The following is a 17,395-nucleotide window of genomic DNA, read 5'->3' as shown; positions in this document are numbered from 1 at the left end:
ACTAGAACTGCAGGATGGGAAACAGCACAATAGTCTGTCTGGCCAAAACCAGGAAGTAGGAATGAGGGAGCAAGTGAATGTGTTGCATCATCAAGCCAAAGAAGCTGGAGTAACTTTCCTTATGGTGTAGGCAAATGTCCAGATGTGTTAACCCTTGTCTAACCCAACTAACTGGAGCCGCTAAAGCTGGGGAAATACTTGCCTATTATGCCAAACTATCAAGGATGTGGTGCCGTACCTCAGGCCATGTTGGAGCAATGATGTGGCTGAACTTGGTGCTTTATGCTACTTCATTCCCACGCGCATTTCTGTAAATTTATAGGGCCTTTGTGTTGGGTATAGTAGAAAAATCTAGATGAAGTAGATGTTACAAAACATATAGGTCTACATTGATTCTTGGTTATTGGGGCGTTGCATGAGTTCATGTATTTTGAATATTGCGGTTTTAAAATAGCATCTACTCACAGGCCACTGCCTTTAGCTAAACCTGTAGTTTAATTTCTTTCCCCAAATGCACCAGAAACAAGGATGGACTGCAGCTGGATAAATGGGGAAACTGAGGTATGGGAAAGGGAGTTTCTCCAAGTCATTGTCAGAAGGGGGCTTCTGATTCTCAGTCCCATACATGAGGTTGCATTGCCCCTTATCAGAGAGATCCTCAGAGCCAGTGCCAAGCCCACCTGAAATGCTTGCACATGGACATGAACCACTTGAAGACCCTGATCGGAGCTTGGAAACCCGTGCAGATTGGTAGTAGACGGAGCTCTGGGTTGGTAATCGGGAGACCTCAGTTTTGTTACTGACTCAGCTACTGACCTACTGCATAACCTTCTCTCTAAAAGTTTATTTTCTGGTCTCTGTCTCTTGCCTGTTTTAACAGCAGGTTCTTGGGGGCAGAAACAGTCTTTTGTCTTGTGTCTGCCCATCACCTGGCGGGGCTGGAATCCGATCTGTATTCAAGCCTCCTGTTGATATTGTCATGCAAATCACAAGTAAGAAATGGAGCAAGGGGAGATTCTTGTGTGTGTTGTCTGGCTGTAAATGTTTTGCACAACACTATTAACCTGCTGACTCTGCTGGTAATTCAGTTACCCTCGATCAGTCCAGCAGTGACAAGCATGTACTGGAAAGAAGTCGGGGCACAAGCTGCAAATGCTGTTGCACAATGTGAGATTCTGCAGGCTTTTCAGGGCTGCCACCTGTCTATGTTGCAATCTCCTCTAAGGCTGGAGACGCTGAGTTTCTTCTCTATTTTCCTGGCAGGTGTCCTGCTAGACATCCAGCAGCATTTTGGAGTCAAAGACAGTGGAGCTGGCTTGCTACAAACGGGTAAGAGTCTGTGTTTTCTGTCTGTCTGGGTTTTTTTTCCTTAGGGGGTATCTTGTAGGTTTTTTGAACAAAGGTCAGGCTGCCCTTCTATGCACGTGTTTGCTTTGTTAAAATATAATGGTCTGGCAAATAATTCCTGATTGAGTAGCTGTGCACTTGGCCTCCACTTAGCAGTGGCTTAGTTCGCTGCATCCAAATAAACTCTAGTTTGATGGCCTAGAGGATGACACCACCTGCAGCCGCATTTTGCCAGTGCATGAGATAAGGATGTTTTGGGTGCAACAGGCAACGCGAGTGAACAAATCTGTTCTCTTAGCTTATGGGAACTGAATTAAGGGAAGAGAAGTGCCAAGCCACAGTGAAAGACAGCCACCTTCCTGAGTCTTAGGTTGGGCATAGCAGCTCAGCGGTGGATCTATTTCAGCTGAACGCTTGCACTGTGTATATAGTATGACTCCTCTGGTGTATAAAAGTCATGCTGCATGTCTGCCCTCTTAAACACAGGCAGCACAAAGTAATACAGTATAAGAAATCAGTGCCACTATTGGAATAAATTAATAAGCATGAAAGTTGCAGGAAGGAGCTAATAGCCATTCCTCATATGTTTAGCTCATTATCCTGTTGGTTTAGTTGGTGAAAACAAAGCCTTTGATTTTGGGCCGTTTCCATCAGACACTTCTGGCCTTGCGTTTACAGAAGAAGGGTTGTTAGATCTCGGGGCATTTCCTTGTGCTACAAACTATAGACTTTTCTACTCAGTCCAGGACAAACCAGGTATTTTGGCCTCTGGTGTGATGTGGCTTTGGCTGATGCCTTAATCAAATCGAATTTGAAGACTGATTGATAGCCTCAGGATTTCAATGATAACAAAATAGTTGATGTTTACGAAGAGGAGGTAAACCAGTCAGGGTGCAAATGCAGTCTTTAAGGGGAAAAAGAGCCCTCTTGCAAAGGTGACTGTCAAGGTGTCAGAGGCCTGGAAGTTTGGTGTTTCTGTTGTCTTGCATTGGTTTTCTGGTGGCACTAACAAGGAATATACATGCATCTCAGTAAATGAGACTCAGGAATGCTGCTTCTTATCTGATAAAGGATTTTAACTGGCAAGCTTTTTGCGGTGCTGTGTGTAGCTTCTAGCTCAGTGAGGTCCTGACCCATAACTAGAGCTCTTAGGCACAATTACAATCCAAATCAAATCAATAATATTGTGGCTCATAACAAAAAAATCCCATCTCTGGTGCAGTTGCATTGGCAATGTTGGGAGTGCTGGTCTAGTCATGTTTCTTACCACATTTTGCCAGGGGTGCTTGCTGCACTTCCACCTTGGTTTGCTCCAATGAATTAGAGTCATAGAGAAGTATGGCTGGAAAGGCTCTCCACAGGTCATCTAGTCCAGCTCCCCATTTGAGGCAGGATCTTCCCTATCCAAACCATTCTATACACATCCACTGTCTAACTGCTTAGCAGAGTGACACAGTGAACCCTGACATAACCACAAGACACCCTAATCTGCCCAGGGGGGCAGGGGGAACATGGCAGCCAATGTTATGCTGTTGCAAAGGTGGTTTAAAATATGCTAGGAAGATCCCAGGAAGAGGGCCACGCCACTGCTACAGAGGAAAGCAAAAATTCCCACAGCCTGTACTAATCTGACCATGGGGTTAAGTTCCTTCCTGACCCCATCTATGGTGACTGGTCTGACTCTGAGCAGAGGGACGAGATCGTCTAGTTGGGAACCTACAGTTTTAAGAGCCAGCAGAAGCATTGGCGTGCTCCAGTCAATATTCTCATTCTTGGCTTCAGCCAACACCCAATGCTTCTGAGCAAGGCTTAAAAAAACTCTGACACGTAGCAGCAGGAGTGGAAAAAATTCCCTCCTGGTCCCATGTGGCAACCAGCAAAGCCCAGAAGCACAGGAAATACCCATACCAGAACATAGGTACCCCTGTGCCTAGATCATCCCTGACCAATGCCTGTCCAACCTCTTCTTGGACACCTCCAATGACAGAGTCCACAACTTCCCTACAGTAGTCTATTCCACAGTGTTTTAACAGTGAAGAAGTGTTTCCTGATACCAAATCTAAACCTTCTTCATTGCAACTTCAAGCTTTTGGTCTGTGTCCTACTCTCTGCAGCAAGAGAAAAAGATCTTTTCTCTCTTTTTTTTTTTTTTATGGCAGCCTGTCAGGTATTTGAAGACTGCTGTCATGTCCCCTCTTAAGCACCGTTTCTGCAAGCTAAACATGCCTATTTCCTTCAGTGTGTCTCCTTGTATGACTTGCCTTCCAACCCCTCTATCATTTTTGTTGCCCACCTCTAGACCCTCTCTAGCTTCTCCATATCCTTTTTAAAATATGGGGCCCGGAACTGCACACCATATCCTAGATGAGGCCTAACCAGTGCCAAGTAGCGAGGCACTATCACTTCCTGTGTCTTGCATCTAATGCCTCTATTAATGCACTGCAAATCTGCATTTGCCTTTTGTGTAGCTGTTTCACGTTGCAGACTCGTATTGAGCCTGTGATCTATCATCAAGGTTCCCAGTTCCTTCTCCATGGTGCTGCTATCCAGCCAGGTATCACCTATTTTGTATTTGTATTTCTGATGATTCTTCCTGAGGTGCAGCACCTTGCACTTGTCAACACTGAACTTCATTCTGTTAGCTCCAACCCAGGTTTCTAACCTGTCAGGATCCCTCTGAATTTTGCTCATGTCCTCTAACATGTTCACATTCTTTCCCAGTTTTGTGTCATCTGCAAACTTGTTCAAGAAGTGCTAAATTCCAGGATCCAAATCATTAATAAACACCTTGAACAGCACTAGACCCAGAACAGACCCCTGCGGGATTCCACTCGAAACCTCCTGCCGTTCTGACATGGATCCGTTTGTAACCCTTTGGTTGTGGGTACTGAGCCAGTAGTCTCTTCACTTTTTATAGTGGTTTTGTCTAGCCCATATTTCTCTAACCTGTTTGTGAGAAGGTCATGTGGAAACTTGTCAAAAACTTTGCTGAAGTCCAGATACACTATATCCATAGAATTCCCTTGATCTACCCAAGTAGTTACTTTGTCAAAGTTTGTTTGTTTGAAGGTAGGGGCATTTATACTGGCCCTTTTCCAGGCTGCTAGGACCTCCTCCACCTCCCAAGACTTCATATATTATTGCCAAGTGCTCTGAGATCTCCTCTGCCAGTTCCTTTAGTACCCTGGGAGGTTCATCAGGCCCTGCTGACTTGAGCTCATTCAGATCCATCAAAAGCTCTCTGACACTCTCTCATTCTCGCTCTCTTGTTCTCTCATTCTTCAGCTTGTCCCCTTCCTTATTCAAACACTTTTTACTAGGTGTCTGGGTCATATTTTGCAAGGCACTAGACAAGATGTCTGTGGGAATTACTGCATCTTGCAGGATATGGCTCTCAATTATACTTTGCAGACTAGGAATGAGAGTTTGGCTTCATGGGTACACCAGCAAATTATCTGCCATCCCTATCTTGTTAATTCTCCACCAGCTGCTCTCCTCTTGGAAAGGCAGAGTTCAACTAAGCTGATGCATGCAACACGCGTCAAGAACAGAAGGCTGGAACTTTACAAATGCCGCTGATGAGTAGGAGCATCAATCAGTGATGCCCAAAATGACATTGGATCTCAATCCAGCCCTCTTTTGTAGCAGTTATTTTTATTTATTGCGCCCCTAGGAACAGATCCTCCATGTACTATAAGACAATGAGTGCTTCCAATAAAATACTCTGATGGAAAAATCTCATCCTCTAAAGCAAATATTTGATCTTAATCCCCCTTGCTATGTGAAGGATTATTATTATTTATTTCTATAGTGAAGAGGCAGGCCACCTAAAGGCCCTTTTATCGTTTGGAATATTGCTAATGGGAATGCAGTAGTTTCTATCAGCTACAACATGCCCCTTTGGTGAAGAAATGCAGTACCCTCTCTGTGGTCATTTCCTGGTCTGGAAGGTGTTCCCATGTGTTCTTTCTCCTAGGGGCACTGAATTGAAAGTTTTGGCTATTTCACAGCATCTGTGATAACTTTGCACTTCTATAGCACCTCTGATCCAGTGATTTCAAAACATACTGAAGGCCTGATTCTGCCATTGTGACTTAAGTAGAGAAGTGACTTTCCCTGTAAATAGTGCCATGGATATTAACTAGACAGCTCATTCAATAAGCCACAGATCACCAGGAGTGAGTCAGAGCCCTGAAATAATCTATATTGTCATCCACATTTTTACAAGTCCGAAACTGATGCAGTGAATTTAAGGAACTTGGCCAAGGTTTCACAGGAAACCTGTGGCAGAGCCAAGAATGGCACTTTCATGTCCTCACCTTTTAATTTAGCCTGCAGATGCCATCCAAGGCCATTGAGACTGAAGTACACTCGTGCCCCCAAGATGGCCCTTCCTGTCACAGTAAAGTTTGCAGCATTTAGCCTGTACCTGCCCATGAAAAAGTGGATTTTGGTTATCAGAATGTTGATCTTGCACTTAATGTGCATGACACTGACTTAAAACTTTAACAAGAGAGAATGAGGGATTTGTTGATAGTCATCAAGTCTTTAAGCTAATTTTACGGCAGTGAAAACCCTTCTAACCATAACGCTATAGAAGGTTATTTTGGGAAAGATGGTGTTGCACACCCAAATAATGGAAGAAAAAAGGAACTCTTGAAATCTGAGTTCATAGCCTCTTAGTCGTGCACACACAGGCCGCGTCCACACAGGAAGGGGCTTGCATTTGCAGCAGCACAGATAGTAGTAATACAAATTTGTGCCTCTTCTTTGTGCTGCAGCTGCATGTCCCTGCCTGCGTGCTTTGCAGCAGGGCACATTGTCCCACTGCGCTATGTGCTGTGGGAGGGCTGGCTGGGGCACAGGATGCCTCAGGGGACTAACCAGCAGGCATCCCCTGTGCTGAGGCACCCTGTGCCCCAGCCTGTCCAGGAGCAGCTCGTGGAGGAAGGGAGTAAGCGGTCCCAGGGCTGCCTGCTCTTCCATCTCCGTGCACTGCGGAGCCCCCACGCTGAGGCACCCTGAACCCCCGCCAGGCACTTCCCACCTGGCTGGGGCACAGTGTACCTCGAGATGGGGGAGTAGGCAGCCCTGGGTTGGCTGCTTCCATGTTTCCACATGCCTCAGCACAGGGCTTCACGGTGCAGAGACAGGGGAGCAGCCAGCCCAGGGCTCACTGTCTTGAGATGCACTGCGGCCCAGGCAGCTGGGGAACGGCAGCCTCAGCATGGGACTCTGCAGCGCGCCTGGATCTGGCCACTCAGTCCATCTCGCCATCGCTCCACCTAAACGCACAAAATCTACATGTGCACTCTCCCAACCTCTGTAGCCCAAATGTTTCTGAAAAAGTGTAGGATTGGGAGCTGTGCAGAAAGAAAATTTGAGTTGTATTTTGTTTCTTTGTGCTTCTAGGTAGGAGTTGCTATGCAAACCAAAGATGTAACAAGCTGTTCACAGGAACCCTGTAATTCTTTATGTGGCAAAATTACCTGAACTCTAATGCCTCAGCCATAATGGAACTGAGCAAAATGCAGTCATCTCTATTAACAAGGATCCAGTGACAGCAAAGGACATACTGACAGATGGGTCACAATTGCTGCTTGCTTAGTAGTATTTTTCAAGACATCAAGGCACATAACTATGGTGACTCCCAAGCTTCAATTATTTCTTGATGGTGCTAAAACTGAGCCTTGGGCTTCTTACATTTTTAGAAGGCTACCTGTAAGATGCTATTTAAATAATTGTTACTGAATTTTCCTGGATCCTTGTGCGTGAGTGTTGCTTTGTGTGGTTTTGGCCTGTGGATCCATTTAGTTTCTCACCGGTTGCTAGACGGAGGGAGGACAGGGCTGACCGATATCTGTGTGTGCAGGAGAAGCCCATAGTTCGGTTGCACCAGGCAATTGTGAGCAGTCAGTATGGCTGTTGCCAGCCCTGTCCCGCAAAAGATAACTGTGTAGGGTTGAGGTGCAAAGGAGCTGGGGCTGGAAGAGTACGTAAGACTGGCAAAAGCTGGCTTTATAAATCATTGCTGAGAGGAGGGTCACAAAACTACTTCAGATTCTTGATTCCTTGTTTTTATTAAAAAAATGAAGAAGGATCACATTTTGAAAATCCCAGTTGCTTACTTCTACCTGCCTCCAACGTCTGACCTGTTCAAACACTGCTCTCGCTACTGCAATGCACGCTTTGCTAAATTTTTCCTTTCTTCAGTCTCTCTTTTTGTTTTTCATTCTTCTTTTCACATGCCCCTGGAGTTTTTTCCTCGTGCAGCTATTGCTATTTTCTCCTAAGCAGAACACAGATCAGAGGAAGATGGCAGTCTTTTATTTGGGAGGGGTAGCATAACCTACCTGGGGAAAAACGGAGAGAAGAGACAGGACAGAAATGTCTTGCCCAAGGTCTCGCAACCAGCCAGTTACGCAGCCAAGCGTGGAAGCCAAGTCGAGTGTCTGAACAGTTAAAAATTCAACACAATGAGTTGGTCATTCCCATTGAACTCCAACCTCTTCCAGCCTGCATGGTCTGATTTCAGTGATGACAGAGTAGAAAGCACTTGCATGCAGGCACTGCAGTCTGCTGGAGAAAAATGATTGGGGAAAAAAAAGAATGGTTATTTTGCAGGGCTGTGGACATCTCTTCAGAGGAAGCCCTAATATCCAAAATCCAGTTGGACTGGGTCAAGAGCAAAAGAGACAAAAGGAAGGGAGCAAGTCATCTCCCACTAGACTTCCTCCCCACCCTGCCACCCCCAGTGGGACTGAGCACCCACAACTCCAGGTGACTTCAGTGGGATTTGAAAGCATCCAGCACCCTGCTGGATTTGGACTGCTTTCATGCCGAGGGCTTTTGAATGTCATGGCTTCAGCACAAGGGAAAAATCAGTAAACTCATTTTGGTTGTCCCACTTGTCTTTGTACTGCTTCATTTCAACTTCCCCACCTTTCTGTATCATGACACGATTGCAGGGATTAAGACATAGCTATATACAACAGCTCCAATTTAAGCAATAGTGATTAAGAAGCAAGGCTGTGCATTCAAATAAAGTGCCTTGATGAATGCTTTGGGGGCAAGGCTAGCAGGACTGGGCTTAAATTGATACGATTCTGTTACTTGAATGCGAAGTGTACTGGTTATTCTGAGCACAGTAGGTGCTGAAATAAAATTAAAAGGCTCTCTGAGGCTGGCAAGTGCAAGGATGTTGAAGATATTCTTTTGTGTCTCCCTAACTGGTATCAGCCTAACGTAATGAAGGGCTGACAGGCGGGCTGGCTGGGGGACAGGAGCAAATGCAGAAACTCGGAGCTGAAGTCACAGGTTCACGTCCCCTTGGGTCACCTTCAGAGCCAAGTTGTTACTTTCAGTCTGCTAAAGGGCCTTTGCAAGCTGCCCTGAATCTCAATCCATTTTCCGATTACAATTACACAGGTGCCTTTGTTGGAAGGCTCTGCAGAGACCTAACGGCATGAAGATTCAAGTGCTTCATTTCTCTAGACAGCTCCTTGCAGGTCAGGGCTGGGGCACTGCTGATGCTTGTCAGCCTTAGACTCACAAATTCCTTTGGTCCTTTTTTATTCTGGAAGGGCTGAATCTGATTTGCATTTCTGCACTGGTTATCTCCAGAAAAGACCCACCCTCAATTAAACATTCTGCTTTGTTATTAAGAAGAACATTTTCATATTTAGTTTTGTATTTTTTTCAAGTGATCCAGTTTTGCAGAATAAGGCTAATAATGCCTTGGGACATTTACTCACAAAATAGGACCATATGAGGTAACAAATGGGTCCGTTTTTGCTTTGGTTCTGTTTCCAATCTACTCCCCCTCAAAAAAGAAAAGAAAAACGTGTTCAGAAAAAAACCAGACGGCATCTAAATCTGCACAATATAAACTGGCTGGTTGTGCAGAATTATTTCCAAAACCCTAAATGTCTGCATTGCCAAATGAGCTGACACTAAATGACACCACTATTCAGGCTGTTTTGAGTATACAGAATAATAATAATTCCTTTTGCCTTTCTTTAATGTATGTATAATAATAATAATAATAATAATCCCTTTTGCCATTCTTTAACGTTTCCTTTGCTCAGCCTGGCAATGAGGTTTAAGACCTGTATAATACTCAGATCAATTCGGGCCAGAGAGAATTCTGAAAACCTGCTGACAACAGAGCCAATTAGAGAAGATAAATGGCAGTTTAGCAGCATGGTGGGTATCTAGATGGTTTATGAAATTGGTCCTTGGACACGGGCTTTCACTTGCTCACCAACTGGTTCTAGGTTAGGTCAAGTATTAACTGAGAAGTTCTTGCAACCTGAGATTCTGATTCAAGAAGGCACTTAACCCTATACCTAAATCCCACTAAACCCACATGTACATTTTAGGTGCTTTCCTGAACTAGGCCCTGAAGGCTGTTGGATCAGGTTAAAGGAAAATGTTGTTTGTGTCCTGCTGTGACCCCCTTGCCTAGCCAAGGTCAGCTGCAAAATACACCTTTATAACATGCACCCTTGGCTTGGCTGAGAAGGCAGCATGACAGATTCCCTGCACACCCTTCAAGCCCTGCTTTTGCTTCATGTTGTTAATGTGTAGATTCCTAGAGGGGACCAAGCAGGTCAGCAGGTGCAGGCAAACCTTAGTCTCCCCCCAGCTTTAGCCTTGACCTTCCCCATGCATGTGAATAGGACAGACTGATTTTTCTGCAGAAGGATTTTATTAGATGTTGCTAATGTGGTGATTGATGCATCCTTCATTGTGCACCCTTGCTGTTGGTCTCCTTTGGACGAGGGCAGGCACTGTCAGCGTCCGTGCTGTGTGACCCTGTCCCCTGGGGTTTTGGCTTGAGCACCTTGCACCAGCACTGAATTAACTTACGTAATTGTTCACAGCAACACAAGGAGAGCATCTTCCCATAGACATCTGAGATGCGGGCTGTCGTCTTTCAAAGCCCTAACGGTTGTTACATTTACTTTAGTACATCCTGGCCATCTAGTCCCAGATATCGCCACAAACCACAGGACTTCATCCAAATCTTTTAGAGTGGAAAATGGAATATCTTTATCATGTAGTTTTATGCAAGAGCAACCTTATTTTTAATCAGCAGGATGCTAGCTGGCGTTGGCAGCACAGTAGATTTTGAATGCTGCGTGTGGCTAGTTTGGAAGAGAGAGCATTTCACCCAGCTCTGCCTTTGTTAACACCAGGCCCCATAACCACTTGGCCTTTTCAAATAAAGAATTAAGCGTTTTAATAATATGAACAGCTGTTCTGATGTAGTCATTAAACAGCTAGTGGCTACCGACTGCTGGAGGAGCGAGGAGTGGGCTCATGTTCTCAAAGTCTTGTGCTTTGTTTATTCCCCTTCACCCCATCCTTTCCTTTGACACCAGAAAGCTGGTTGAGCTGAACAGCAAATCTGCCTGGCCTGACATTCAGGCTTTGTTGGGCACTTATGGTTACTTTTGAAGAGTAACGAGCAGAGGCACAAGGGAATTTTTCTTGTAGTCTAAATCAAATGGGCTCGTGGAGCCCACACCCACTATCCACCCCCTCTCCTTTATACTGGTCTGGATCTGTGCATGTAGGTGCCACTGCCACATGTGCATTTTGGGATTGACTCGAGATCTGTTGCCAGCCTGGTGAGAGGGTCTTTGCTTTGACTTTTCTGGGGCTCGTGTCAGGGCATTATATGAATTACAAGGAAGAGGAATGTGAGTAGTGTTTACAACACACTCTGTTTACGCAGCGTGTTTCACCCAGGGGATCCCAAAAAGCTGCTTAGATTTTATTTTTTGCAAATTAAAAAAAAGAAAAAGGTTGCTGCTTTTTTTCACCTGAGCTGCGTTGCTTTCTCAAAGCACAAATTCTCTTCTACAGAGTGACCATCTGCGGTTGATGAGCAGGTCAGGCTGGTCAGTGCTTGGCGAGATATTTCTAAGTCAAATCCAGCGCGGTGGAGGTGTCGGTGATCGAAGAGGCTTTGGATCCAACACATGTTGTTCTTCCTTCGGATTCATCTGGATGTAACATCCTGGCATAGTGCTAGGGAGCATGGTGGTATCAAAGATGCTGTCTCTCTAGCAAGGTGGAAAGCATCCCTGTGAGCTATCAATGCAATGGGCCTCTAGTCACTCAAAGTACTATGATATTTATTGACTTGGGGATGTCTAGTATAGATATAGGCATGTCTGGGCCGTGATCCAGTTTGAGTGATGGTTCTGTTAGTCTAACATACCTAGTTACAGTTACAGTTTGATAAGGTACGCATTGGCCTTTGCCCAAAGCTGTTGTACGCTGTTGAAACAGTGCTTTTGTGCAACCATTCTTGTACATGTACACACGGGCTTTAAAAAAGTGTCCTTTTGTAACGGTAGATACCTCGGTCCCCTGAAAATGAATTGTATACCATTTGCCACAGCAGCCCTCTCCCTCAGTGCTGCTAATTTAAAGAACTGCTTTCCAATTTGCATCAATTACATTGAACTGTCTAAAAGAGATTGCCATGGTGGTTCTGGAGAAACCTTCCCTTTCAGCGCACACACCACATCCTTATCAATCTCTGTACCATGCATCTTGCAGCACTCTGTGCTTTGTGCTTGTTACAAAAAGGAGCCTAAGGAGTAGACTTGCTTGTGAGTGAGAGAGAGAGCATGCAAGAGAGATCCCAGACTGACTGCATAGGTGAGATTAAGAATAATTTAAATTGCATCTGACATTGATGCAAAGAACCATTGTATTTCCAGTTTAATTGGAGAGCATTTACCGTTAATCTCCCATTGGATATGAGCACTGAGACCCTTGCCCGGTTACTTTTCTCAGAGTTACTGTGGCAGGGTGTATAATTACTCAAGTGCAGCAAATAGATACAGTCAAGTTGTTATAACAGCTAATACTCCAAGGGATCTGCTGCTCCTCTGGTGGTCAACCAATTTCCCTTGGTGCGTTAACTGAAGTGGAGAAATATCATAAAAGCAGGATGAAGCAATTCAGAACCAAAATTCTGGGTCTTTTTACTATGCATTTAGTCAACCCAAAAACACAGGTTTATGGTTAGATCACAAATAGATTATCTCCAGTAATACCCTTGCTCCTTTGTAGCACAGTTCTCTCATATCCTGACTAAATGATTGTTCTTATGAAAGACGTGAATGAATATGAAAAATGTTGGTTAAAACTTCTGGCAAAAGTTTTCACATTTTCATCACACACACGAGGTGTTTGTTTTTTTTCTTTTTTTCCATTTTAAGCATCCAACACATGTCAGATGTAAACAATTATTGGCAGAAGGGGGTGGAGAAAGAAAGGTTTAACAGAAATGTTTCCATTCTGAGTTGCTATAGTGAGGAAGATGGTTGTTTTCCATCTAAAAATTCCTTAATTTTCAGCATCTGAACTCTGGGTTTGCCAGCGAAAATCTGGAACATTTAAACTGAAAATTGACGTTTTGTAGAAATGTCAGTTTTGACATGCATCCATTTTTGCATTAAAATATAGATAGTGAATTAAAAATTAACAGGCTCTAGTTATGTTTTTCCCATATCTTTGCTTTACTATTTGTTTCAGGGCTTCTTTTCTTGCAGTTTCAACATTTATTTGTATGTACGTTTTCAGTACTTTCTTTTCCTGCTTCCTTGTCTTAGTTGAATTTTGAATTGAGTTGTGACAGCTATACTTTGTTCTGTTGTGGATTAACAATTTGAATTGATAGGGCTAGTATTAATCAGATCTTTCTGTGAGCAGCTGCCTTAGACAAATCAGATGTTGCATTAAGAATGTTCAGTTTTTCTGCTTGGAGATAAAATGTGTAATGTAAATGCATCGTTATAGGAAAATGCTAATAGGTTAGCCAATGAAGGACACTAGGGAAGTGTTATGGATTGGGGCGCTGTGCAGGGCACTCGGATCTAGATCCTTTTCCCAATTCTGTCATTCACATCCTGTTTGAATGATCCTGGAGGAGGGCACAACCCCTTCTACCTTCAGCTTTTGTTCTGTTCAGATTCCATTGGAAGCAGGCTTTCTTTACCTGTATGTACAGTGCTTTCCATTGCAGTCTGGATCTCTGCACTCTCCTGTAATACATATGGGCTAGGGACAGACATTACACACAAACCAGTTTAAGTGACCATAAATTGGTTTAAACCTGTGACAGAACATAAGTTCAGTGGACATAAACCAGTTTTAAAATGGCTGAAACTGGTTTAAGATAAATCTGGTTGAATGTAGTATCAGACTTAACTGATTTGGGTCAAACCAGTTTATGCAATGTCTGTCCCAGACCCCTTTCTGGTTTAAGTTAAACCAGACTCCCCCAGCATCCCAGATGCTTTGCAGCCCTGGGCTGAGCTGGGCTGGGCTGTTTGCTCCAGAGAACAGGGCTGGCTCTGCCCTTCTGCTCCCTGACCAGAGCTCTGGGGGAGACTGCAGGCACAGCAGGGTCTGCCTGACTTCCCCCTGCCCCTTCCCCCCAGCACCATTTGCTTCTCAAGCAGAGATCCCCCTCTCCCTCCCTCCCATCTCCCACAGCACGGACCCCAGTCCCACGGATTCTAGGCATGTGGTATGCTAGCTAATGCTGAGAGGTAGGTAGGGGTGTGTGTGTGTGTGTGTGGGACAGGACCAGGGCAGATGGGACAGTGTCTGCTTAGGGCTTTTTGGAGCTAATCAGCAGGTCAGCTGGTAATGTCCCTCCATTCTTTCCTTTGAAAAACATGTTTAAGAAGAATTTGAACTAATGACAGAGACTTTTGTCTTCTTGATGGGCTGCTAAACGCTGTGTTATCAGCTCCCTGCTGGCTCCTTCACCTGTCAGGTTTGCAGACAGTATGAAGACGCAGGGAAAGGGAGATTTGAAAAGCTCAGTATCGTCAACAGATGCATGCACTGCACACCCCCTCTTTGTCTCAGGGTGCTAGCCTGGGGCTGGGGGCTGGCAACACTCCCACTGCTTGAACAGCAAGTGGGGAAAAGCCTGGGACTGTGCAGGGTGGGGGTTTAAACCCTTCCCAAATCAGAGCATCCTGTTGGGCCCTGGCCACGCCCCTTGTCAGCTCAGCAGTGCGAAAGGGAGTGGAGGGCTGCTGTAGCGCCCCCCAGCTTCTAGCCTGAGCCACTGCAGGCATGTGCCTGCATTTCCTCAGTCCAGAGGGAATGTCTGTTCCATTGCAAACCAGTTCAACTTAGGCAGGTTACAATAATCTGCAAAGATTGAATCAGTTCAGGCTCAGGCTTTTTGAATGTCTCTCCATAGGGGTTCTGGTATAACTAGCACTTCAGTGTAGGCCCTAAGCTGGTTCCTTGGGCAAAAGTCCCATGAACGTTGTCTTCAGTGGAGTTCTAATTAGGTGAAAACATCTAGGTCGAGTCCCTGTTTAGCCTTCAGATTTGTTTTTACCAGTTGAATGTATGACGTACACTCAAAGTTCGTACTCTTTTGCCGCTTTCATTTCTAATTACCATCTCTTTCTGTATTTTCTGCACTGAGATGCTGATGGTCCAGTTTTATCCAAAGTTGTTGTGTAGCTTCATGCTTCTTTATTAGGCACACTGAGGCTTTGTTGAGCCTAGACGGTAATAATAAAGCTGTCTGGCTGCCCTTGCCCTCAGTTCCTTACCATGAGATGTCACTGACAAAGTCCGATAGATAGAGGCATCTCTGTGACGTGGGCATTATCACTGACAGCACTGGTGTCAAGAAGATGGAGAAGTTATAAGACAACTTCACAGGAAAGGAAAAATGAATTTCCTCTCCATTTCTGAAAGGCACAGGATGTTACAGGAATTTAATTCAAATGGAGCTGGGCTCTTAACTTAAACATTTAGGGGCCTCCTTCCCCCCCCCCAAAACAACATTCAGTTTTTACAGGTGCAGTGTGTGGCATTTAGAGATTTAACTCACTGTAAATCAAGTAGTTAACTACTAAATGGCATAAATGACACCAGCAAAATTTCTCTCATAGCAAACCACAAGCTCCAAACTGGTGAGTGGGTTAAGGACCCTTTAAAAATCAGGCCCTTAAAATAGATTTGAGTTGGGCAGAGTGGAGGAATGTAACTGTTATGGAGATGAGAGTCACATTAGTAGTTAGATACATAAAACCACCTCATTCACTCTTCCAGGTAGAATTTCTTTGTTGATCTGGTCCACAAGAGAAGGCCTTGCCATTTCATCTGGAAAGGCTGTTTAGTTTTCCTGGTACCTTCCTTTGTTCACCTGCTGCCACCAGTGACATCTCCGAGGTGGGTATTTGCAGCAGCAGTGCCAGAGGGTTAAAAATGCACATGTTGCTTTATGTGGACTGGAAAGCAGCTCTGCAGTTTCTTTGGCTTAGTTGTGCATCTGCCCAGAAGCCATGTAACTGTTGTCTGCCTCTGTCTGAAGGGTGGTAGGAGGTTAAAGTCTTCTGTTTGTCTCCACCTGAAGGATGGTAGCAGGTTACTGTCCTGAAACTCCAGCCTTTGTTAGACATTAATCATCCATAATCCTGGTGCTGCCAGAAGGCTGGGCTTCCCAAGTTGAGCATTTGTACCTTGGAATAAACAAAGGTGAGTGTTTATACAGAGGGTGGAGCAGAGGAGTGGTACTACCCTTAGACTGACTTATCTCACACACGTTGTGGTGGAGTAAGAGAGGATACAGAAGGCTTAACACCGGATCCTGGTCTTTACTGAGCAGGGTTTCTCAGAGCTTAAAGGGCACACCTTTTCATCCCTCCATTCTTGTTGAGCACCAGGGCAGAATTCCCATCTAGGCCTTGCCCATGCTGGGGATTTCAGCCACAGACCTAGCTGTACCATGCAAACCCTTAGTGCCAACAGGTTGAATTGCTACAGGCCGTAGTTTGTACCAGCACTTAGGACTGGGATCACTAACAGTGGTAAGAATCCTCTCCCTTCCGGAGCTGGGGTTTGACCCAGCGTGTGGCAAATCCTTAGTGCTCGAGGACATGCTGCAGAGGCAGACCCTGCATCTGTAATGGCTGACACGCCCCAAGGTAGCGTGGATTTCTAGCAGTGGGCCAGGGCCACCTCTTCATCTGGGCCCTGCCCAACCCGCTACATTTTATAGTGCGTGTTAATAGGAGGTGGCGGCAAGTGATACTGTTTGGTTTTTAAGTCCAGCAGAATGTGAATTTGCCCTGTACTCCCTGGCATGGCACTCTGCCTTCCTGGCAAGAATGTCACAACAGAGAAAGCCCTGGCCAGCATCTCTACATCCACTTAGAGCATCTGGGTCGGAGCAAGGTTTGGCTCTACCCTTGCATTCTTGTGTAACCGCTGTCACCAAGAGTGATTCGTCAACATGCAAATCACAAGAGACTGTTTGCTTTGGCTGTTCAGCTGAACCACTAGTCTTTGGACTGGTCTGGAAATCTTAAAGGAGAAGCCTCTCTCTTTGTCTTGGCACTGCCCGTTCTGGGCCCGGCCAAGGATAGGAACATAAAGCTGCTCAGAATTGCAGGGATTCTTGGCTTGAAATGATCCAAGGAGAAGGGGGAAGACATGTTATCTGTTCCATACTAGACTGTCAGTCCTCCGGCAGTGTTTACTATGTGTGAAAGTTGCCTTTGGTGAATACATGCTGACTGTTGCTAATCACTGTCTTAACCTCCAAGTGCTTAGAAATGGATTTCTTGAGGACCTGCTCCATGATTTTTTCCAGGGACTGAGGTGAGGCTGACTGGTCTGTAGGATCCTGGGAACTACAAGGGCAAGTCATGTCTGATCAATCAGATTGCCTTCTATGATGAGATGACTGGCGCTGTGGATGTGGGGAGAACAGTGGATGCGATGTACCTTGAGTTTATGAAGGCTTTTGATATGGTCTCCCACAGCGTTCTTGCAAGCAAACGAAGGGAGTATGGAATGGACCATAAGGGAGATTGAGCCTGACAATGCTGCCAGTTTTCTAAGGGCAGTAATCAATAGCTCAATGTCTAGGTGTCAGGTGATATCAAGTAGAGTGCCCCAAGGGTCAGTCCTGGGGCCAATTTTGTTCAATATCCTCATCAGCGACGTGGAAGATGGGATGGAGTGCACCCACAGCAAGTTT

At 45.1% G+C, this 17,395-nt stretch overlaps 1 protein-coding gene across 2 annotated transcripts in view; it reads left to right on the top strand.

The window, feature by feature from the left end:
• Positions 1–1,169: 1,169 nt before the first annotated feature.
• The window catches only part of SPNS2 (sphingolipid transporter 2), a 146,446-nt gene continuing 130,220 nt past the window's right edge, over positions 1,170–17,395 (top strand). The window contains exon 1 of one of the 2 annotated variants that reach the window (XR_002096323.1): positions 1,170–1,329. Coding sequence is in view for 1 of the 2 variants with exons in the window: in XM_019511419.1 (XP_019366964.1) it covers positions 1,206–1,329 (124 nt within the window). In the remaining variant the exon portion in view is untranslated. The remainder of the gene's footprint in view (positions 1,330–17,395) is intronic. The other variant, XM_019511419.1, reaches the window with a different exon arrangement.

This window comes from Gavialis gangeticus, unplaced genomic scaffold (assembly GCF_001723915.1).
Source record: "Gavialis gangeticus isolate Ggan-Ray unplaced genomic scaffold, GavGan_comp1, whole genome shotgun sequence".
In the NCBI taxonomy this organism is placed as follows: Eukaryota; Metazoa; Chordata; order Crocodylia; family Gavialidae; genus Gavialis; species Gavialis gangeticus.
This window is presented reverse-complemented; position numbering and strand designations above follow the sequence as displayed.